Source organism: Bos mutus, chromosome 6 (assembly GCF_027580195.1).
Source record: "Bos mutus isolate GX-2022 chromosome 6, NWIPB_WYAK_1.1, whole genome shotgun sequence".
In the NCBI taxonomy this organism is placed as follows: Eukaryota; Metazoa; Chordata; class Mammalia; order Artiodactyla; family Bovidae; genus Bos; species Bos mutus.
Window position 1 is genome coordinate 34,161,011 of NC_091622.1, and position 25,856 is coordinate 34,186,866.

At 37.3% G+C, this 25,856-nt stretch overlaps 1 protein-coding gene across 3 annotated transcripts in view; it reads right to left on the minus strand.

Moving 5' to 3' along the window:
• CCSER1 (coiled-coil serine rich protein 1) overlaps positions 1 to 25,856 on the minus strand; it is a 1,488,467-nt gene that overhangs the window by 1,135,749 nt on the left and 326,862 nt on the right. For all 3 annotated transcript variants that reach the window (XM_070372147.1, XM_070372148.1, XM_070372149.1), the window contains exon 5: positions 13,404 to 13,524. In XM_070372147.1, the coding sequence (XP_070228248.1) occupies positions 13,404 to 13,524 (121 nt within the window). The remainder of the gene's footprint in view (positions 1 to 13,403; positions 13,525 to 25,856) is intronic.

The following is a 25,856-nucleotide window of genomic DNA, read 5'->3' on the forward strand; positions in this document are numbered from 1 at the left end:
TTGTAAGTGCAGAGTCTTAACCACTAGATTGCCAGAGAAGGCCCTAAAATTCATTCTTATACCATAATCTATTTTTGTACATATCGTCCTTCTAGATTTTCATTATGCCTTTTAGATCCACACAGAATCATGACTATGACATAATGCTTGCTCTCAAATTATAGAGAAAATACCAAGCTTAATTCTGTAAAACTCATTCAATAACTAAATTCTTTTAAAAGTGTCTATGTACTTTCATCAATAAGGCACTGTATTATATCTGTGAAAGCATGTGACACTTTAAATGAATACGTTGGTTGGAAATAACCCTTTTTCCCCATCTTTTACTATCTCTCTAAATTCATATATGCCCTTTAATTCCTTGACAAAATATATAACTTTAACCTGATTGATATGAACTTAATAAAAGTTACATTCCAAAGAAAAATAAAAAAGAGAAAATAACAAAATAGTGTTAACAAATAGCTAATAAAATAAATGACAACAAGAGGACAGAAGCATTACAAAAAATAGCTTTCTTCCTGGCTCATTTGAGGAGAAATACATGCACAAATGAAGAGGCATTGATTGATTGTGATAATCAACAGTGAAGAATTTTGTTACTTAAGTTCTTCTATTTATTCTGTTGATTTGCAAATGCTAATCATCTTTTGCATTATTGGTTTATAATGGCATCTATATTTTTATGTTGTAAAAATCTATAAAAAGAACTGATTATGAAAAAGATGATTGTCTAATGTCTTGTTCTACATTTAGTAATTAAAATAACTGAGAAGAAAGTATATTCTTTTTTAAAAGGGTCATCTTAAACAAATTACTTAACCTATGTGTGACTTGGTTTCCTCAGATGAAACCTGGGGGTAATAACACAAAACATTGCTGAGAGGATTCAATGAATTAATATCTGTAAAGTTTCAAATAGTACATGACACTCTTTATGAACTCTATGTTTGTTGTTGTTCAGTTGCTAAGTCATGTCTGACTCTTTGCAACCTCATGGATTGCCGTGCACGAGGCTTCCCTGTCTTTCACTCTCTCCCAGAGTTTGCCCAAACTCAAGTCCACTGAGTCAATGATGCTATCCAACCATCCCTTCCTCTGTTATCCCCTTCTCCTTTTGCCTTCAATCTTTCTCAGCATCAAGGTCTTTTCCATTGAGTTGGCTCTTCACATCAGACAGCCAAACTACTAGAGCTTCAGCTTCAGCATCAGTCCTTCCGATGAAGATTCAAGGTTAATTTCCTTTAGGATTGACTGGCTGGATCTCCTTGCAATCCAAGAGACTCTCAAGAGTATTCTCCAGCACCATAATTTGAAAGCATCAATCCTTTCGTGCTTGGCCTTCTTTATGGTCCAACTCTTACATCCAAACATGACTACCAGGAAAACCATAGGTTGACTATATATGGACCTTTGTTAGCAAAGCGATGTCACAGCTTTCTTCCAAGGAGAAACTGTGTTTTAATTTCATGGATGCAATCACCTTCCACAGTGATTTTGGAGCCCAAGAAAAGAAAATCTGTCTGTTTTTCTGTTTCCCCATCTGTTTGCCATGAAGTGATGGGACCAGATGCCATGATCTTAGTTTTTTGAATGCTGAGTTTTAAGCCAGCTTTTTCACTCTCTTCTTTCAAGTTTCTCTTCCCTTTCTGCCATTAGAGTGTTTTTAGAGTTGGATCATCTCAATATCTGAGGTTGTTGATAATTTGCCCAGCAATCTTGATTCCAGCTTGTGATTCATCCAGACCAACATTTTGCATAATGCACTCTGCATAGAAGTTAAATAAGCAGAGTGACAATATAAAAGACTTGACATACTCCTTTCCCAATTTTGAACCAGTCTGTTGTTTCTAGTAGAGTTCTGTTGCTTCTTGACCTGCATAGAGGTTTCTCAGGAAACAGGTAAGGTGGTCTGGTAATTCCGTCTCTTTGAGAATTTTCCAGTTTGTTGTGATCCACACAGTCAAAGGTTTTAGCATAGTAAATGAAGCAGAAGTAGATGTTTTTCTGGAATTTCCTTCATTTCTGTATGACCCAACGAATGTTGGCAATTTGATCTCTGTTCTTCTGCCTTTTCTAAACTCTGCTTGTACATATGGAAGCTCTCAGTCACGTACTGCTAAAGACTAGTTTGAAGGATTTTGAGCATTACATTGCTAGTATGTGAAATGAGCAGAATTGTATGGTAGTTTAACATTCTTTCTGCTATTGAATACACAACTATATTATTTTTTAAAATGTATTTATAAATTCAACAAATAATATTCCAGTGCCTACAATGTATAAAATTTTGTGCTAAGCCCAGGGGACTAAAAAACAAACAAAAATATTGATAAAAATTACCTGTCCTCAAAAAACACTTGTCTTCAGTGTCTGGTGAGAGCACAGAATACAGGCAATTATATTTCTGTCTAGTAAGCACCAAAATAGAGGTGTTTATATATTATAGGAGTGCATGGGAGTGAATTGGTCTCCAAGAACCTTGATTTTTACCAACAACTGTGGGGATCCTTTAATTCAAAGATTTGAAAATATTTGTGAATATTTATTCTAGATTCCCCTAAATAGCAAAGTAGGCTGCTTCACATTTTACAAGATACTACCCTAGACTTTCACTTCTTAAAATGTCTTTTTGAAGTTTGTGCTGCCAATGTTTCTTTTACAGAGAACTATGGCTTACAAATACAGTCTTGCTTTATCCCAGACCTGTGAGTCAGGTTTTCAAACTCCTACTTCAGAATTCTTTCTTTTCAATCATTGATAAAATTACTGTTTGAAGTCCATGTGGCATCCTCAAACATTAATTATTCAAATATTTACTATGCTAATACTGAAAGATTAACAGTGGCTATGCATTAATCAACTCTAACTATTTTCAATTTGACAGTGTCAGACAACTATAATAGTGGGTCCTACTTTCTAAATTAAAAATAACTTACTTCACTTCACAAATAAATAAAATTAATCAATTCTCTAGTATCTCTGAGTACCTACTATTTATTATCATCTTAAGTATTACAGAAGATTAAAAAAGATTTTGTTATAAAAGAAATTCAAATCTAGTAGACAGAAAGATAAATCTCCTTTAGGAATTAAGCAGACAATAACATATTATGAATAGGTAATTTTGAGGAAATATATAAAATCATAAATTCCATAAAATACTACTTTTTGTTATAGATCTCCTCTCCTATCTTCACGACCAATTTCTTCCCACAGAGATATCAAATCAAATGTTTTACTTCTTTGTATCCAGAATTAATCTACCTGTTTTACACTTAAATATTGAATGCTTAAAAGGGTACTTAAAATCTTACAAAACAAATGCTATTGTCCTTATTTTGTCAATGAGATACATGATTCCAATAAAGTTAATAATGTTTCCTACGTGGTCCTGCTATTAAGTAGAGACATTAGATTTCAAAGCTTTTGATTTTTTTCTACTAATCTATCTCCCTTGAGAGGCAAAAATTAGGAAATTAATATTGCTTAATATAATCTTTATTTCTGGTGTTATTAAAGAATTTATATTATATGCATTACATAATAAATTTAAATGAAATCTTTCATTTATTGGAAAACAGAATTTTTCCATGGGATGATGTTAGCTGCTGCTAAGCTGCTAAGTCACTTCAGTCGTGTCCGACTCTGTGCGACCCCATAGACATCAGCACGCCAGGCTCCCCCGTCCCTGGGATTCTCCAGGCAAGAACACTGGAGTGGGTTGCCATTTCCTTCTCCAATGCATGAAAGTGAAAAGTGAAAATGAAGTTGCTCAGTCGTGTCCGACTCTTCGCAACCCCATGGACTGCCGCCCACCAGGCTCCTCCATCCATGGGATTTTTCCAGGCAAGAGTACTGGAGTGGGGTGCCATCGCCTTCTCCTATGATGTTAGCAGGGGCAGTTAAAGTTAGCACCATCCTTTTGGATCTGTGCATGACAGCTACTTTCACTACAATGGTGATGCAACTGCAGTCTCTTAGTGATCTGATAAATTGTATTTATATCACACTATAAAGACTACAATGGTACTGTACTGCACTGCACTGATGAACTGAAACACTTCAGTCATCTTATCAGGCTGTCCCAACTCATCTGAAAAACAGCATCTGCATGTTCACTGTACAAAGAATGATTGTCATATTAGATGCAAAATGTTACAATCGGATTTTTTGACTAGTCTGCACAAGAGACCAGATATTATGATTCACTAAGGAGCAGAAAGTAAAAATAACAACAATCAATAAAGGTAAGCAGTTTCTCCAGGGAGTTTTTATTTATTTGATATTAAAATCCACTGGTTCTTAAGTAAAACATGAAGTTTGGAAACAATTGACTTTCTTGAATCTTTTTTTTTTTTTAATTTAATAAATGAGTAACTGATGAGACCACATTTTCCAAGAATGTGAATAGATTATATGAAACAGAGAAGGATCCTCTTACAGGCTCCCAACAGTAAACATACTCTTGTCACCAGGGTGAGAGGTGGAGGGGTGAGCCAGAACAATTGGTGGAAGAGTTTTAAGCAGACTGCACTTGGCTCTCAGGCCTAGAAATGGGCACAGGAGTGGTCTCTTCTGGGGACTCTTTCTGGCTCACACTCTTGCAGTTTCCTTACTGACAGTGGATAAGTATCTTCTGCTTCTATCTCCTGGGTCTTCTTGTCCCTCCAGATAGTTTACAAAAACTACCCTCTCCCTGACCAGCTCTGAAAGTTCAAGATGTTCCTGCTTTTGCAGCTGGCCAGACCAGCTTCACTCTCCAGGTTTTCTCAGCAAGTTTGAGTCTAGTATATGCTCTGCTTCCGTTTTCTGAGGCATAAATCCAGCATTTGACTTTAGTGCTTCTAACAGCAAGAAACAGCTTGAAACTCTGTCTGAGTGATTCTCTTGAAGATTTTTCACTAGCCTTGAGAAAGTGAAGTAACTAGAAAGTTACTTCTCCCAACTCCAATCCTCCTCCAAAAGCTGTGGAGGAGACTCAAATTTAGGCCACAGTTCTCTCCACAGAAGTCTTTCCACTCATCTACTCTGACAGCCCTCTCTACCCTTGAGTTAACCAAACTCACAAAATAGGTACTGTTTCTTTCAGAAATCTGTATGGGAAGAGGCTTATTTAATATTCATAAGAGTATCCTCATACTTACCATATTTATGACTCAGTTTTTTTAATGAGATTATGTTCATTAGAAGTCACAATTTATTAAAAGACATCCCACCAACTGGAAGAAAGATTTGCAATGCTCACAGCTACTCAAGTTTGGAAACCTGAATATATACAGAACTTCTCCAAGTAAATATAAAAGAAACACAAATTTCTCAGTAAAGAAATGGACAAAAGATATGGATAGGCAATTTATGGAACAGGAAACATAAACATCCAATAAACACAAAGACACTCAACATCACTAGAAAGAAATCAATATAAATCAAAACCACAATGAGATGCAAGTTTACACCTATAAGATTGGCAAAAGTATAAAACTTGACAAGGCTAAAAGTGGACAAAGGTGTAGACAATGAGGACCACTGGAAAATGGTTTAGTACTGTCTGTTGAAGGGGAAAATGTATGTCTCTTACAACTCTGTCATCCTTTCCAGAGAAACCTTAAACCAGAAGCCCATGAGTGTTCATAGCAGGGCAGTTTGTGAAGCAAACATTGCAAGCCATGTACATATTCATTCACAGTAAATTGGATACATAAATTATGATACATTTATATAATAAAATATTATACAGCAAAAAATAACTAAACTAGAACTATAAGATAAACATTTACCAGCACACTACTGTGTGATAGTTATGCCTCCTTTCTCCCTACAGCTCATGGGGCATCAGAAGGAGCTAACTCTCCTTGACTGGTCCCAGGACAAGAACTAGGACCTCTGTGGGGATGATCTTGGGAGGACAGCTTATTGTGTCCTTGGCCATCCTTGCTGTTTAGGAAACTCTTCTTCATTTATTGCCTAAGTCTACCTCCCAAGATAAACCCACGCACCTATGGATACCTTATCTTTGACAAAGGAGGCAAGGATATACAATGGAGAAAAGACAATCTCTTTAACAAATGGTGCTGGGAAAACTGCTCAACTACTTGTAACAGAATGAAACTAGAACACTTTCTAACACCAAACACACACACACACACAAAAAAAAAACTCAAAATGGATTAAAGATCTAAACATAAGACCAGAAACTATAAAACTCTTGGAGGAGAACATAGGCAAAACACTCTCTGACATACATCACAGCAGGATCCTCTATGACCCACCACCCAGAATATTGGAAATATAAGCAAAAAAAAAACAAATGGGATCTAATTAAAATTAAAAGCTTCTGCACAACAAAAGAAACTATAAGCAAGGTGAAAAGACAGCCCTCAGAATGGGAGAAAATAATAGCAAATGAAGCAACTAACAAACAACTAATCTCAAAAGTATACAAGCAACTCCTGCAGCTCACTAAACAACCAGAAAAATAAACAATCCAATCAAAAAATGGGCCAAAGAACTAAATAGACATTTCTCCAAAGAAGACATACAGATGGCTAACAAACACATGAAAAGATGCTCAACATCACACATTATCAGATCAGATCAGATCAGTCGCTTAGTCGTGTCCGACTCTTTGCGACCCCATGAATCGCAGCACGCCAGGCCTCCTTGTCCATCACCAACTCCCGGAGTTCACTCAGACTCACGTCCATCGAGTCAGTGATGCCATCCAGCCATCTCATCCTCTGTCATCCCCGTCTCCTCTTGCCCCCAATCCCTCCCAGCATCAGAGTCTTTTCCAATGAGTCAACTCTTTGCATGAGGTGGCCAAAGTACTAGAGTTTCAGCTTCAGCATCATTCCTTCCAAAGAAATCCAGAGCTGATCTCCTTCAGAATGGACTGGTTGGCTCTCCTTGCAGTCCAAGGGACTCTGAAGAGTCTTCTCCAACACCACAGTTGAAAAGCATCAATTCTTCGGTGCTCAGCCTTCTTCACAGTTCAACTCTCACATCCATACATGACCACAGGAAAAACCATAGCCTTGACTAGACAGACCTTTGTTGGCAAAGTAATGTCTCTGCTTTTCAATATGCTATCTAGGTTGGTCATAACTTTCCTTCCAAGGAGTAAGCGTCTTTTAATTTCATGGCTGCAGTCACCATCTGCAGTGATTTTGGAGCCCAGAAAAATAGTCTGACACTGTTTCCCCATCTATTTCCCATGAAGTGATGGGACTGGATGCCATGATCTTCGTTTTCTGAATGTTGAGCTTTAAGCCAACTTTTTCACTCTCCTCTTTCACTTTCATCAAGAGGCTTTTTAGTTCCTCTTCACTTTCTGCCATAAGGGTGCTGTCATCTGCATATCTGAGGTTATTGACATTTCTTCCAGCAATCTTGATTCCAGCTTGTGTTTCTTCCAGTCCAGCGTTTCTCATGATGCACTCTACATGTAAGTTAAATAAACAGGGTGACAATACACAACCTTGACGAACTCCTTTTCCTATTTGGAACCAGTCTGTTGTTCCATGTCCAGTTCTAACTGTTGCTTCCTGACTTGCGTACAAATTTCTCAAGAGGCAGATCAGGTGGTCTGGTATTCCCATCTCTTTCAGAATTTTCCACAGTTTATTGTGATCCACACAGTCAAAGGCTTTGGCATAGTCAATAAAGCAGAAATAGATGCTTTTCTGGAACTCTCTTGCTTTTTCCATGATCCAGCGGATGTTGGCAATTTGATCTCTGGTTCCTCTGCCTTTTCTAAAACCAGCTTGAACATCAGGAAGTTCACAGTTCACATATTGCTGAAGCCTGGCTTGGAGAATTTTGAGCATTACTTTACTAGCGTGTGAGATGAGTGCAATTGTGCGGTAGTTTGAGCATTCTTTGGCATTGCCTTTCTTTGGGATTGGAATGAAAACTGACCTTTTCCAGTCCTGTGGCCACTGCTGAGTTTTCCAAATTTGCTGGCATATTGTCAGAGAAATGCAAATAAAAACCACATTGAGGTAACATTTCATGCCAGTCAGAATGGCTGCAATCCAAAAGGCTACAAGCAATAAATGCTGGAGAGGGTGTGGAAAAAAGGGAACCCTCTTACACTGTTGGGGGGAATGCAAACTAGTATAGCCACTATGGAGAACAGTGTGGAGATTCCTTGAAAAACTGGAAATAGAACTGCCATACAATCCAGCAATCCCACTGCTCAGCATACACACTGAGGAAACCAGAATTGAAAGAGACATGCGTACCCCAATGTTCATCGCAGCATTGTTTATAATAGCCAGGACATGGAAGCAACCTAGATGTCCATCAGCAGATGAATGGATAAGAAAGCTGTGGTACATAAACACAATGGAGTATTACTCAGCCATTAAAAGAATACATTTGAATCAGTTCTAATGAGGTGGATGAAACTGGAGCCTATTATACAGAGTGAAGTAAGCCAGAAAGAAAAACACCAATACAGTATACTAATGCATATATATGGAATTTATAAAGATGGTAACGACAACCCTGTATGAGAGACAGCAAAAGAGACACAGATGTATAGAACAGTCTTTTGGACTCTGTGGGGGGGGGGGGGATGATTTGGCAGAATGGTATTAAAACATGTATAATATCATATAAGAAATGAATCACCAGTCCAGGTTGGATGCAGGATACAGGAAGCTTGGGGCTGGTGCACTGGGATGACCCAGAGGGATGGTATGGGGAGGGAGGTAGGAGGGGGGTTCAGGATGGGGAACACGTGTACACCCATGGCAGATGCATGTTGATGTATGGCAAAACCAATACAATATTATAAAGTAAAAAAGAATAATAATAATAATTTAAAAAAGAAAAAAAAAAGATAAATCTGATTGTGTCACTTCGGCCTTACTTAGAAGCATTTTTTTTTTCTCCCCTTTACTTCCACCAGTTTTTTTAAATTTCTCTCTGATTCTAGACATCACAGGATATTTGAACAAGCCCTTATCCTGCTGGTAAGTTCCACCTTTGCTTTGTCACTTAGTTAACTAATATCCTCTATATCTTAGCTCAGGTGTCACTTTCTCAGCGAATTTTTCCCTGACTTTTTGACCATGTTAAAGCCTCTTAGTATAAAGTCTTGTAACATGATATATCTCTATATTATAACCATTTTTACTTCCACAGTCTCCCACTGTTTCAATTAATCAAAATTGCTAATGTTACTACCTATTTGAGCATCCATTGTTTTGACTTCCTAGCATCCATGCCTGCCTTCTTCTACCAAGATGACCAATATTTTGAGAGTAGACCTGCTTTTCCCCTCTTATCTCCACATTCTCCTCCAGGGTTTGTCAAGTAACCTGGTTCTAGCCAATCAAATCATCAAATATTCTTGGGTATAGTGATCACTTCAACATAGTCATGCCAAATAAGCTAAGCTGGTCAAAGCCAATGACACTCATATATAGGACACTTATTGTTTGGATTAAAGGGAATGAGAAACCATTTATTATCTCTAGATTTGATGAAAGAATAAAAAATTCATCGCAGAACCTGCTGAAGGCAGTAATATCACTAGAGGAACTTCTCTGAAAGTAGAAACTACAGATCGGAAAGTAGAAAAAAGAGATACAGATGGAGAAAATAACTCTCCATGATATTGTCTGGGTACCAGATTTAACCATACTTCAGGAAATTTCTACCTCTATACTTTCAATTGGAGAAGGCAATGGCACCCCACTCCAGTACTCTTGCCTGGAAAATCCCATGGATGGAGGAGCCTGGTAGGCTGCAGACCATGGGGTCACGAAGAGTTGGACACGACTGAGTGACTTCACTTTCACTTTTCCCTTTCTTGCATTGGAGAAGGAAATGGCAACCCACTCCAGTGTTCTTGCCTGGAGAATCCCAGGGACGGGGGAGCCTGGTGGGCCGCCGTCTATGGGGTTACACAGAGTCGGACACGATTGAAGTGACTTAGCAGCATACTTTCAATTACATGAGCCAATTACAACCACCACCCTTGATTTTTCTGAAATCAATTTACATCGAGGCTTCTCTCATTGGTAAATAAGAGTTTTAAATTAATCACTACATCTGAATTATACTGTGTTCCTGCCATACAGCCATGGGAAAGTAAAGTATTAGCCGCTCAGTTGTGTCTGACTCTTTACGACCTCATGGATTGTAGCCCACCAGGCTCCTCTGTCCATGGAATTCTCCAGGCAAGAATACTGGAGTGGGTAGCCATTACTTTCTCCATGGGATCTTCTGACCCCCAGCCATACCTATCATTTAATTCTTAAAACAGCAGTGTGGGGTATGGATGTCATACATAATCTCCACTTGATAGATAACCACTATTTGAATGGCTTCATTAAGATCACATTGAACACACATGTTAGAAGAGATCTGAAATATGAGAAGTATATGCCTTTCTGGTCAGCTCAAGTGGTAACAAAAATATAATACAAACATTAATGAAGTAATCAATAACTAATTGAATGTGAGTGTGAGGGAAAAACATTGAGATTTTTAAGAAAATAAGAATAATGATTGCTTTCCACAAATATAGACATCAGAAGGAAAAAGCTTGAGGGGGCTAGTGCTAAGTCGCTTCAGTCATATTCAACTCTTTGCAACCCTATGGACTGCAGTCTGTCAGGTTCCTCTGTCCATGGGATTTTTCCAGGCAAGAATATTGGAGTGGGTTGCCATTTCCATCTCCAGGGGATCTTCCCAACCCAGGTACTGAACCTTCCTCTCTTACATCTCCTGCACTGGCAGGTGGGTTCTTTACCACTAGCGCCACCTGGGAAGACTTTGAGGGGGATAGAGGAGTCATTAATTTGGTCCAGACAAACTTAGTGTAAGATTCTGGTAGGACACCTAATAAGACAAGCCCCATCAAGAACTTGATACATTAGATTGCATTAGGAAGACTCTTCAGGAGAAGAGTATGTATCTGTAAATCATCAGATCAATAATGTTGATAGTCGGAAGCTATGAAAGGAAAAACATAACACTTCTGTGGATTTTTAGATTTCAGATCCTTTAACAATATCACTTCACATAACACTCAAAATGACCCTGTAAAGATAATGATATCACACCAATAACAGATACGGAAAAAAAAGACAAAGAGTGTAAAGTAAAATGTCTAAAATTGCCACCTAATATGTAGAAAAGTTTTTAACTAATCTCTCTCTGATTCAGAAAAACAAAAACAAAACCTTTAAAAAGAAATGAATAATCCTACTAAGGGAGAGTGTTTAAAAAAGAAAAGTAGATTCAGAGAACACAGAGGAGTATCAAAGTGAATGTAGGGTAACAGAAACAACCAGTTAACAAGTACTGTCTACTTCAATATAGACCTTAGAATAAAGAAGAATGAATATTTATGAAGTAGCTAAGAATGGAAAATATATTTTATGTAAGCAAATAATACGATTCACCAGTTTTAAATAGAGTCACTAAAAGATAATTAAGGAATTTAAAATCCAATTTACAAATATATAAACTCACATGCATTGTTAAAAAATGCATTTGAGTTTTCTAATATAATTCAATTGGCATATGTGAGATGTAACTTTCTTCATATTAGACAAAAAAAAGGCTTTTCGAACCTAAAAATTACACTATATTAACAGTAGTTCACTTTTAGATTGTATTAAAACTGAATTACAATCATTATTTCTGAATTGGTTAGTATTTTTTTCCTCTACAATGAGAATATTAACACTATTTTCATGCCATCAAATATAAACATTGCTCCACTTGAATTCAACATTACTGTATATAACATTAAGAGATTTTCTAATTGATTTCACAGAGTATCAAACACTATCATATTCCAGGAAACTTGGTCTTCAGGAACATATCCAGTAGAAAGACATCAAGAAACAAACAAGTATGATAAAGTTAATCTAATAGATGAAAGTGAAAGAGGAGAGTGAAAATATTGGCCTAAAGCTCAATATTCAGAAAACTAAGATCATGGCATCTGGTCCCATCACTACATGGCAAATAGATGGGGAAACAGTGGAAACAGTGGCTGAGTTTAGTTTTTTGGGCTCCAAAATCACTGCAGATAGTGATTGCAGCCATGAAATTAAAAGACATTTACTCCTTGGAAGGAAAGTTTTGACCAACCTAGAGAGCATACTCAAAAGCAGAGACATTACTTTGCCAACAAAGGTCCCTCCAGTCAAGGTTATGGTTTTTCCAGTAGTCATGTATGGATGTGAGAGTTGGAGTATAAAAAAAGCTGAGTGCTGAAGAACTGATGCTTTTGAACAGTGGTGTTGGAGAAGACTCTTGAGAGTCCCTTGGACTGCAAGGAGATCCAACCAGTCCATCCTAAAGGAGATCAGTCCTGAGTGCTCATTGGAAGGACTGATGTTGAAGCTGAAACTCCAATACTTTGGTCACCTGATGTGAAGAGCTGACTCATCTGAGAAGACCTTGATGCTGGGAAAGATTGAGGGTAGGACAAGAAAGGTATGACAGAGGATGAGATGACTGGATGGCATCACCGACTCAATGGACACGGGTTTGGGTAGACTCCAGCAGTTTGTGATGGATAGGGAGGCCTGGCATGCTGCGGTTCATGGGGTCACAAAGAGTCAGACACAACTGAGTGACTGAACTTAACTTAATAGAAGAAAACACTAGGTACTTCAGGGTAACTCCTTCTGTAGCCAGCAAGCCTTGACAATACCATACATTCCTTAGTCTCCAACCTAAGACTTTAAAGCAAGCATGACAACACTTTCACTAGAAAATCAGTTGGTTGTCCCTTTTAATTTACTTAATACATAACTAGAAATAAACCTAGTTTATTAGATACTTCAATTTCATGTATCTTATATTTACTACTATGAGTTTAATTCTTTTGGTCATTATAAAAAAAAATATTATTTATTCAATAAAAGATTAAATTTAAGTGATGCTTGATCTGTTTAAATGGAAAAATATGCAAACTTTAACCAGTGTAAAGTTAAAAATAACTTAAATTACTTATAAAGTACAAACCTTTTAAGCCCAAGAAATTTATATTTGAAAATTTTCATATTTTGCTCCATTGAAGCTTACAACTATAAAATAAGGATTCCAAGAATAGTACATACATAATCATAGTATTAAGAAAATAAAGCCTTCAGTCTACTTACTCACATCACCGAGATAAGATATCAAAATGAAACCTGAGTGGTAGATAGTTCAAACACACAACCTCAGAAGACAGAAGTTATTCATTGAGGCGTTACAGGATACATCATTTTTTTAAAAATATGCACAATTTATTTCTGTTCTCTCAATATACTAGTATCAATATATTCATTATAAATCACAATTTCTGAGTGATCTAACTTTGATCAGTTATCTAATTATCTAATAAAGTTTACAAAACTTGAAAAACCAAATGAACAACTTACTGTTTTGAAGGTTCACGAAATTTGAGTTCTTCTCTTTTCTTCATCTCCACGGTGGGTTCCATAGGAGTGAGAACTACAGCAGCACATGAAACCACAGAATGGTATGAATCCTCCCGGCAAACTGTTTTATCAGAAATAATAATTACAAATGTCATAATTATTTCCTAACTATTCTCTTTTTAAATTTCAATCAAATGAGGTAAGTCAACTAAAATATTATCATTAAATTATCTTTATCACTTTCTAGTCTGTCTTTCCACTGACCTTAGTACTTTTTCTTTTCTTTCTTTAAGCCACACAGTGGAAAATGTGTTGCCTTTCCACTTATGATTCTTCCACTTAAAAAAGCTTTTCATTGAAGAATAAGAAGTACACAAATTAAACACAGTTAATCTCCACAAGTGAGTGAGTGAGTGAGTGAGTGAAAGTCTGTCAGTCATGTCCAACTCTTAGCGACCCCATAGACTATACAGTCCATGGAATTCCCCAGGTCAGAATACTGGAGTGGGTAGCCTTTTCCTTCTCCAGGGAATCTTCCCAACCCAGGAATCAAACCCAGGTCTATCGCATTGTAGCTGGATTCCCTATCAGCTGAGCCACAAGGGATGCCCAATCTCCACAAATCACTACACAAATAAGAGATGCTAATCATGACCAGTGACAAACATACTGCTTCTTTCAAAGCCTGTCATGGATATGCAGGCTGATACTCTGTTTAAGCACAGAGGTCTAAGTGTATAGGTGCATTGCTTCCTTCTCTCCCAGTAATAAACCCATGTGACATTTTATAAAAAAATGGATAATCGAAGGAAGTCATTTGTCAACAGAAATGAAAGTGCAGCAAAGAAATAAAAACTGATAGCAGTGGAAATGGTATTTGTGTTGATTATAAATGAATGACCAATAATCACTGATCTCAGCACTCATTTCAAGAACCATGACTGGGACAATGATGTAGAAAGAAGCAAATACTAAAGATGCCAGCACACATTAGTGAAAGAGAGGACAAAAATACAATAGGAGCATGCAAGTCAGCCAAATAGTGTAGGGCCATAATCTCAAAGAAAAGAGATGTAACAAATGATCCCAATGTTCTTCAATTTTACCCTAAAAGTATCTGGTAAATTATTAATCTGCTTAGCACTAGAGTCTACGATATAAAATAGATGACCACTAAAAGCAGAGCTGAATCTGAAGCACTCTTGTGGCACTCAAGAGCCAAAGATTTCTGCCCAGTATGTGTCAAAGAGGAGGAGCCCAGGTTTCCTCATCATCTCTCCAATACCATCAAATTAACTTTTTAACTTAATTTTCTCTACTTATTCTTGGTATGAACTTTGAGTCTGAAACAAATAAACTCATCACAGCTGGGAGAATAAAACCCTATTATATTTTAAATTTTCACCAGTGCCTTAAACACTGCTAGGGATGAAACAGATTGAGGATGAAAATTACTGATTCATTCCTCTGAGATAACATTCACTTATTCAACAAATGCTTAGTAAAATAACTTGTATATTCCAAGAAATATGCTTAATGGTAGTATTCTCCTGTGGGGAAGAAAAAAATGTTCACTCTTCTCCCAAGTTTTAAAAAAGTCTTAATTTCTTCTAGAGATATTTCTCAAGTATTAGGGCAATAAACTTTTGATCAGATGAAAACATTTACCTAGATCTCTAGGAGGGAATACCAAGAAATGGGAATACCAGACCACCTCACCTGCCTTTGAGAAATCTGTATGTAGGTCAAGAAGCAACAGTTAGAACTGGATATGAAATAACAGACCAGTTCCAAATTGGGAAAGGAGTATGTCAAGGCTGTATATTGTCACCCTGATTATTTAACTTACATGCAGAGTATATCATGAGAAATGCTGGACTGGATAAAGCACAAGCTGGAATCAAGATTGCCGGGAGAAATATTAATAACATCAGATATGCAGATGAAAGTACCCTTATGGCAAAAAGCAAAGATGTACTAAAGAGCCTCTTGATGAAAGTGAAAGAGGAGAGTGAAAAGGTTGGCTTGAAACTCAACATTCAGAAAACTAAGATCAAGGCATCCGGTCCCATCACTTCATGGCAAACAGATAAGAAAACAGAGGAAACAGTGGCTGACTTTAGTTTTTTGGGCTCCAAAATCACTGCAGATGGTGGCTGCAGCCATGAAATTAAAAGACGCTTGCTCCTTGGAAGAAAAGCTATGATCAACCAAGACAGCTTATTAAAGAGCAGAGACATTACTTTCCAACAAAGGTAGTCAAAGCTATGGTTTGTCCAGTAGTCGTGTATGGATGTGACACAGACTATAAGGAAAGCTGAGCGCCAAAGAACTGATGCTTTGAACTGTGGTGTTGGAGAAGACTTGAGAGTGCTTGGACTAAAAAGAGATCCAACCAGCCCATTCTAAAGGAAATCAGTCCTTAATATTCATTAGAAGGACTGACGCTGAAGCTGAAGCTGCAATATATTGGCCACCTGATGTGAAGAACTGACTCATTTGAAAAGACCCTGATGCTGGGAAAGATTGAAGGTGGGAGGAGAACAGGATGACAGAGGATGAGATGGTTGGATGGAATCACCAACTCAATGGACGTGAGTTTGAGTAAGCTCCAGGAATTGGTGATGGACAGGTTTCCAACTTTGTCAGTTGTTTCATTCGCTATTATTTTCTCCCATTCTGAAGACTGTCTTTTCACTTTGCTTATAGTTTCCTTCATTGTGCAAAAGCTTTTAAGTTTCATTAGGTCCCATTTGTTTATTTTTGCTTTTATTTCCATTACTCTGGGAGGTGGGTCATAGAGGATCCTGCTGTGATTTACATCAGAAAGTGTTTTGCCTATGTTTTCCTCTAGGAGTTTTATAGTTTCTGGTCTTACATTTATATCCTTAATCCACTTTGAGTTTATTTTTGTGTATGGTGTTAGAAAGTGTTCTAGTTTCATTCTTTTACAAGTGGTCAACCAGTTTTCCCAGCACTACTTGTTAAAGAGATTGTCTTTTCTCCATTGTATATTCTTGCCTCCTTTCTTGCACTGTTGGTGGGAATGCAAACTAGTACAGCCACTATGGAGAACAGTGTGGAGATTCCTTAAAAAAACTGGAAATAGAACTGCCATACGACTCAGCAATCTGACTGCTGGGCATACACACTGAGGAAACCAGAATTGAAAGAGACACGTGTACCCCAATGTTCATCGCAGCATTGTTTACAATAGCTCGGACATGGAAGCAACCTAGGTGTCCACTGCCAGTTGAATGGATAAGAAAGTTGTGGTACATTTACACAAGGAAATATTACTCAGCTATTAAAAAGAAAGCATTTGAATCAGTTCTAATGAGGTGGATGAAACTGGAGCCTATTATACAGAGTGAAGTAAGCCAGAAACAAAAACACCAATACAGTATATTAACACATATATATGGAACTTAGAAAGATGGTAACGATGACCCTATATCTGAGATAGCAAAAGAGACACAGATGTAATGAACAGACTTTTGGACTCAGTGAGAGAAGGTGAGGGTGGGATGATTTGAGAGAATAGCATTGAAACATGTTAATTATCATATGTGAAACAGATCACTAGTCCAGGTTCGATGCATGAGACAGGGTGCTCAGGGCTGGTGCACTGGGATGACCCTGAGGGATGGGATGGGGAGGGAGGTGGGAGGGTGGGTCAGGATGGGGAACACATGTACACACACCCATGGCTGATTTATGTCAATGTAGGGCAAAACCATCACAATATTGTAAAGTAATTAGGCTCCAATTAAAATGAATAAAAAAGAAAAGGCAATGGAAATGAAAAAATCTATATATTGAAAAAATATTTATTTAAACTCCCAAATAAAATACCTTACAGATTTCTAATTAAGCAGAGAGAAAATTAAATATTTCTCATATAAATAGTAAATTAATGCTAGACTCTGAAAGGAGTCTACACTACAAGATCAATGAAAGTAAAATGAGAATAATAACTGTTAGCCAATACAAGTCTCTACCTTACCACTTTGCTAGGCAATGAGCACACACTTTTAAACATGCTAGAGACATAAGAAGAAAACAACACAATCTTTATGGAATAGTGGTTCATAATTGTTCATACATTTTCATATTTGTAAGATTAAGTTGACAAATTTTTACAAAAAGTATTCAGTTCAGTTCAGTTCAGTTGCTCAGTCATGTCTGACTCTTTGAGACCCCATGAATCGCAGTACGCCAGGCCTCCCTGCCCATCACCAACTCCCAGAGTTCACTCAGACTCACGTCCATCGAGTCAGTGATGCCATCCAGCCATCTCATCCTCTGTCGTTCCCTTCTCCTCCTGCCTCCAATCCCTCCCAGCATCAGAGTCTTTTCCAATGAGTCAACTCTTCTCATGAGGTGGCCAAAGTACTGGAGTTTCAGCTTTAGCATCATTCCTTCCAAAGAAATCCCAGGGCTGATCTCCTTCAGAATGGACTGGTTGGATCTCCTTGCAGTTTTAGGGACTTTCAAGAGTCTTCTCCAACACCACAGTTCAAAAGCATATTCTCCGGCGCTCAGCCTTCTTCACAGTCCAACTCTCACATCCATACATGACCACAGGAAAAACCATAGCCTTGACTAGATGGACCTTTGTTGGCAAAGTAATGTCTCTGCTTTTGAATATGCTACCCAAGTTGGTCATAACTGTCCTTCCAAGGAGTAAGCGTCTTTTAATTTCATGGCTGCAGTCACCATCTGCAGTGATTTTGGAGCCCAAAAAAATAAAGTCTGACACTGTTTCCAGTGTTTTCCCATCCATTTCCCATGAAGTGATGGACCAGATGCCATGATCTTCATTTTCTGAATGTTGAGCTTTAAGCCAACTTTTTCACTCTCCTCTTTCACTTTCATCAAGAGGCTTTTTAGTTCCTCTTCACTTTCTGCCATAAGGGTGCGGTCATCTGCATATCTGAGGTGATTGATATTTCTCCCGGCAATCTTGATTCCAGCTTGTGTTTCTTCCAGTCCAGCGTTTCTCATGATGTACTCTGCATAGAAGTTAAATAAGCAGGGTGACAATATACAGCCTTGACATACTCCTTTTCCTATTTGGAACCAGTCTGTTGTTCCATGTCCAGTTCTAACTATTGCTTCCTAACCTGAATGCAGGTTTCTCAAGAGGCAGGTCAGGTGGTCTGGTATTCCCATCTCTTTCAGAATTGTCCACAGTTTATTGTGATCCACACAGTCAAAGGCTTTGGCATAGTCAATAAAGCAGAAATAGATGTTTTTCTGGAACTCTCTTGCTTTTTCCATGATCCAGCGGATGTTGGCAATTTGATCTCTGGTTCCTCTGCCTTTTCTAAAACCAGCTTGAACATCAGGAAGTTCACGGTTCATGTATTGCTGAAGCCTGGCTTGGAGAATTTTAATCATTACTTTACTAGCATGTGAGATGAGTGCAATTGTGCTGTAGTTTGAGCATTCTTTGGCAATCCCTTTAATTATGCTAATTATTTTGAACTTTACAAAACAAGGAGGCACACTTTTCTTATAATTGAGAGAAATTGCTTATACACTACTCCATTTAAAATTACTATAGGAGTTAAAATTTGGGTTCTTCGATAGCTGGTGATTTCATTTTCCTCTTTATACTGTTTAGTGTTTTCCAAATTTCCTATAGTGATCTTTTCTTACTTTTATAAACAGTCACAATAAAACATATGTTAAAATATAGTCCTGAGAACAGAGTGGATGAACATGTGTGAAATACTGATATTGGCCTCAAGTCACTACAGCTTCTTGAAATTCCTTCAGGAAAACTGTTTTACTAATTTAACCAGACTAAATTCAATCTCATTTTCTGAAGGCTTCCTCCTCCTTCCTTTCTCTTCCCTACAAAAACCACATTTTCAGAAGGCATTGTGACTAGACTAGTTGATTATTCTAAAATAGATAAAGGGATAATACTAATTTCATAGATTTTCCTCAAATTAATCTATTTCCATACTTCCAGATGCTTTTGATTTTAATCTAAGTGACTGAATTACAGTGGTACGTTTAGGGACTGTTAAAGTTGTACGAACCCAAGCTTGAGGCAAGGATGATTTCTATACTTCCCAAATCACATCAAGTATAAATGGTTCATCATTCAGATTTAACTCTTATGATGGGAAAAACTGGCTTAAAGAGAGCATAAAATAAAAACAAACAGGAATTCCCAAATTTTAATTACTCAGAATATTTAATTGTCCTTATACAGCTAGATCTCAAATCTATGAAATTGTGTTAACTTCTAAATTTTAAAAAGGCAATTTTATGGAAAAGCAGGTAATTATTTAATAATAACTTTAAAGGCATGAGTTAGTGTCAAGGCACTGCATATTCAAGTAGGTTTCCAGCTGCCATTAATTGAAAAAAAATCAATACATTTTTCACTTGCTTTCAATCAAAGATGCAAATAATTATTTGAGGCACAAAATACAAATTTATGTGCTAAATTTGCTCTTCTGTGAAAAGAATTGTTGTTGTAAATGTATTGCATGAAGTGCAGACAATTCCATCATAGGCTTCTGTTACTAGGAATGTCAGAGGAAGGCTGACTGAAAAATTAAAGGCCCTATTTCTTTCTGGATAGGTAAAGCCTTTTCCCCAAGATTGGGGTCACCAACCGGGGCATTCTGAGAAGGTCACATGTAGAACTGCTGGAACTACATCCAGAGGAGGTAAATTATCAGCAAACATCAGTTATTGTGAAAAGAATGATTCAGACATAAGAAACTGACCATTGATTATGAGATTATACAAATAGGTTTAAAGATGAATGAAAATGCTTAAGCATCATAAGAGTTATTTATCCTAAGTTTTTGTTGTAAGCACTAACCTCATTTATTTCTAGGTAGTTAAAATATATGAACACCAAAAATGATTAAACCTACTGGGCTCCTAAGTTCAAAATCAGTATAACTTGGGACAGAATAGAAATCATTTCTAGGTTTAAGATTGAATAGTCTGATTTCACCATGTAACCTTTTATTACACCTCAAAGAATGTGTTATCACATGAAACGATTCTCCATTATTACAAAATGTTTCTTTCACACTCATAATAAACTGAGATGCAAAACCTAAACATTGATATTTTAAGTTGACCTTTCTCTCCAGTTTTATACATCAACACTGTTTAATTATTAAACTTCTTTGTTTGGACTTTTAATTTATAAAATCAATTTTAAAGCACTAAAAAAGCAATAAATTTTAGTAATGTTCACAGAAAAGGCCAAAGATTTATTAGGAGAGGCATCTTTCTTTTCCATGAAGGATTAAGACATTCAAATTACTAAGGATACCTAGAGCATGGATAACTTATAAAAAGAAAAGGAAGTGAAGTTGCTCAGTCATCTCCAAATCTTTGCGACCCCTTGGACTGTAGCCTACCAGGCTCCTCTGTCCATGGAATTTTCCAGTCAAGAGTAATAGAGTGAAAAAAAAAAAAAAAAAGAGTAATAGAGTGGGTTGTCATTTCCTTCTCCAGGGGATCTTCCCAACACAGGGATCAAACCCAGGGATCAAACCTGGGTCTCCTGCATTGCAGGCAGATGCTTTACCATCTGAGCCACCAGGGAAGCCTGGTTAACTTATAAGTATCACTTATAAGTACATTTGAAGTCACCATGCCAGTTCATCAAAATAGTTTACTATCAATGATCAAATTGTAAGCTTAAAAGAAAAGAACTTGCTTTTTGTCCTGGAAGTGTTCATTTTTCTATTTTTCTCTCTTTTTTGTTGTTGTTTTTACTTTTATTTATTTCTAATTGCAAAAATAAACCATGCTCACTCTCCTAATTTTCATGCTGATTCTTCCATGTTCTAGAGAGCTTTAATGTCTTCAGAATAAATTTTCCTCAAGAGTACTTTAAAACATTAAAAAAAAAAAAGTTCAGGATTCATGTATTTACCACAAAACAACCCACCAGTAAAGTTTAACTCACTGAAAGGCTAATATTTATTTAACAAATGCTTAAAGATCATTGTATGGTAGGCCTAGTTTTTGCATTTATGCTTATAGTATTTTCTTTTTTTGTTGTTGTTCACCAAGTCTTCGCAACTTCATAGACTGCAGCATGCCAGGCTCCTCTGTCTCCACTATCTCCTCTATCTCCCAGAGTTTGCTCAAATTCATGTCCATTGAGTCAGTGATGCTATCTAACCATATCATCTTCTACCACCTCCTTCTTCTTTTGCCTTCAATATTTCCCAGCATCAGGGTCTTTTCCAAAGAGTTGGCTCTTCACATCAAGCTGCCAAAATATTGGAGCTTCAACTTCAGCATCAGTCCTTTCAGTGAATATTCAGGGTTGATTTCCTTTAGGATTGACCAGTTGGATCTCCCTGCAGTTCCAGGGACTCTCAAGAGTCTTTTCCAGCACCACAATTCAAAAGCATAAATTCTTCAGCATTCAGCCCTTCTTTACGGTTTAAGTCTCACATCTGTATATGACTACTGGAAAAACCAGAGTATTGTCTTTACCCCTCAGAAAAAGTCTGTGCAGTAAGTACTATTATTGCCCCCATTTGTACACTGGTCAAGGTCACATGACTTGGAAGGAGCCACCAGGCTTCTCTGTCCAAGGGGTTTTCCAGGCAAGAGTTTTGGAGTGGTTTGCCATTTCCTTCTCCAGGGGATCTTCCCATCCCAGGGATCAAACTCAGGTCTCCCACACTGTAGGCAGATGCTTTACCGTCTGAACCACCAGGGAAGAGCCGAGAAGGAGCCACACCAGATTTCAATTAATTTGCCTCAAGTCCCCATGATATTGACCATACTTCATGTTGATTCTCATTTAATTAAGATGCAACAAGTGCTTTAAACTAATAGAGTAAATTTAATGGTTGATATTTTTCAATTATGTTTATATTCAGCAATATTTTTATATCTGCAAAGATTTAAATAGTAGTACTGTTGCTATCTTGTTCACTTCCTGTTACCTAGTTCTCACTACACAACTTATACATTATGCATATATAATACAGGAAGCCCTCAACAAATATTTGTCTAGTGAATGAGAGATTAAAGAAAAATGAAGTGAGCGTTAGGGAAAGGAAAAAATACTAGCCAGGGGCAGAGTGCTAAAAGGAATCAAGGTATGAGAAAATAATATCCAGATGAGATGTAAGAAATTAAGGAATAGAGATGTATATTACTGCCAATACCTCAAGGATCTTCTAAGCACCTCTAAAATATAATTAATATTTGATGCTGAAGTTAATGAAGATGTGCTACCAATCATTTAACAAAGAAGCAACATAATCAGCTTTAAATTTTATACAAACAGCCTGGGCAACATCTAAGTACAAGAAAAAGATAAGGTAAGACCACTGATGATGCTATTGAAATAAGTGAAGTAAGAAATGGTGAAGACTTCCAGTCACTGGAAGCAGTCCTGCAGTGGAAAGGAGGGGGAAAAGTAAGGGTATGCTGCTGCTGCTGCTGCTAAGTCGCTTCAGTCGTGTCCGACTCTGTGCGACCCCATAGACAGAAGCCCACCAGGCTCCCCCGCCCCTGGGATTCTCCAGGCAAGAACACTGGAGTGGGTTGCCATTTCCTTCTCCAATGCATGAAAGTGAAAAGTGAAAGTGAAGTCACTCAGTCGTGTCCGACTCTTAGCGACCCCATGGACCTCTCCTCCATCCATGGGATTTTCCAGGCAAGAGTACTGGAGTGGGGTGCCATTGCCTTCTCCGAAGGGTGCTGAGTATCCAGAAATTTTAACAATTCTATTTTAAACACATAATTACAGTTTATATTTACTTTATATTTTATTGAAATTAAACACAATTTTCAGTATAATTACCAAAAAAGATACAGTGAAGTATGGATGAATGAAAAAAATAAAAAAAAGATTGGGGAAAGCCAAGTAGAGACTTCCCATTTATTTAGAGGTAACTTTGATAATTAAAATTATAAAATACATTGTACAATCATATTGTGTAAGTTTAATATCATCTTGGAATATTGTTAAAAATGTAAAAGAATTGCATAGAAACTATTTAAATCCTCAAATACAAATTGATTATGGAATAAGTGTATATAGAAGTAGACATGAAAATAACTATATCCTGGAAACTGGACGAAACTATAAAATACAAAAAGTGATTTTAAATTTAATAATGCTTATCTCACATTATCCAAATTCTGATACATTTGCTGTTGTGTACAATAGCAACCATTCATCCTGTGACATGTTTGGACAGTTATCAGGTTTGTTTTAAAATTTCGTTCCTTGAAATCTCATGTTTTTTAACCTATTTAACCTCAATTTATTTCTTGCCTCAGCATTTGAAGAGTTATTTTCACTTATCTTTACATCATGCAAATATTATCTGGAATAAAATGCAAACCTCAAGAGTGACAGAGGAAAACAGAACAATGCAAAATTATGAATTCAGTTTGTAAAGTGAAAGCCAGTCTTTGCAACCACATGGACTATACAGTCCATGGAATTCTCCAGGCCAGAAAACCAGAGTGGGTAGCCTTTCGCTTCTCCAGGGGATCTTTCCAACCCAGGGATCGAATCCAGGTTTCCCACATTGCAGGTGGATTCTCCACCAGTCGAGCCACAAGGGAAGCCCAAGAATACCGGAGTGAGTAGCCTACCCTTCTCCAGCAGATCTTCCTGACCCGGGAATTAAACCAGGGTCTCCTGCATTGCAGGTGGATTTTTTACCAACTGAGCTATCAGGGAAGCCCTTCAGTTTGCAAGGTTACCTATTTTATTCTTATAACTCAAGCACTAATATGTTTGGGTCAGGCAAAAATGCATGTTTGACACATCAAATGCAAGCTGAAATAGCCAATGACTTTCTTGAATGTGGATCATGGAACAAGTATTTATAAACTCCTCCTGACTCCCTCTTCTCTCTTGACTACAGAGTAAGAAATTTACAAACAGTGAAATTTTATTTGGGAGGGGGGTTCAGGATGGGGAACACGTGTACACCCGTGGCAGATTCATGTTGATGTATGCCAAGACCAATACAATATTGTAAAGTAATTAGCCTCCAATTAAAATAAATAAATTTATATTAAAAAAAAAATCTCAAGGATGTTACAGACTAAAGAATGTCCCACCCCAAAATTCCTATGTGAAGAACTTAATCCCCAGTACCTCAGAATGTAACTGTATACAGAGGAAGTGTTTTTAAAGATGTAATTTAGTTAAAATGAGGTCACCAGGGTGGGCCCTAACCCAGTACAACTTGTGGTCTTAAAAGAAGGAGGGATAAGGACTCAGGCATGCACAGAGGGAAGATCAAGTGTAGGCAAAGGGACAAGACAGCTTTTACAAGCCAAAGATAAAGGCCTCAGGAAAAAAAAAATAGAAAATCAAACCTATGGACACTCTGAACCCCAAATTGTAGTGTCCAGAACTGTGAGAAAGTAAATTTCTGTTATGCCACCCAGCCTGTGGTGCTTGGTTATGGCAGCACTGCTAGACTAATATAATGGTTGTTTTAGGAAAAGGACTAACAAATCACTTGTACTAATATTAACAATTAAATCATAAATAAATCAAATAAACCTCAGTCCAAACTCTTACCTAATGGCCAAGTATATAGTGCTCATGCTACTATCCTCTCCCATTTCAAATTCTCTGACATGTCCATTCAGGACATTCAGCTCATTCATGCTTCAATAATTCTAATTTTGAGAAGTTTATTACTTTGTCATTTTGGTTGCCTTCTTCTAAATGTGATCTAGATTGTTAGTTTATTAAAAAATTTATTGTACAGAGTTTGTGTGTGTGAAAACATGTGTATATATAGTATTTATAAATATTTTATATAATACACATATTGTACATACATAAATATTTTATATAATACACATATTATACATATATACATTTTATACACACATATGTACATTTATATACATATCTAACATAGAGACATTACTTTGCTGACAAAGGTCCATCTAGTCAAAGCTATGGTTTTCCCAGTAGTCATGTATGGATGTGAGAGGTGGACCATAAAGAAGACTGAACTCCAAAGAATTGATACTTTTAAATTGTGGTGCTGGAGAAGACCGCTGAGAGTCCCTTGGACTGCAAGGAGATCAAACCAGACAATCCTAAAGGAAATCAACCCTGAATATTCTCTGAAAGGACCGATGCTGAAGCTAAAGCTCCAATATTTGGCCACCTAACGAGAAGAGCTGACTCATTGGAAAAGATCCTGATGCTTGGAAAGATTGAGGGCAGGAGGAGAAGGGGGTGACAGGATGAGATGGTTGGATGACATCATCGACTCAACAGACATGAGTATAAGCAAACTCTGGGAGATAGTAAAGGACAGGGAAGCCTAGCGTCCTGCAGTCCATGGGGTTGCAAAGAGTCGGACACAACTAAGTGACTGAACCAAAAAACCACCTTACTGACTGCTCAGATTAAAAGAATGTGGAGATATCCTATGATTTCAAGGCTAG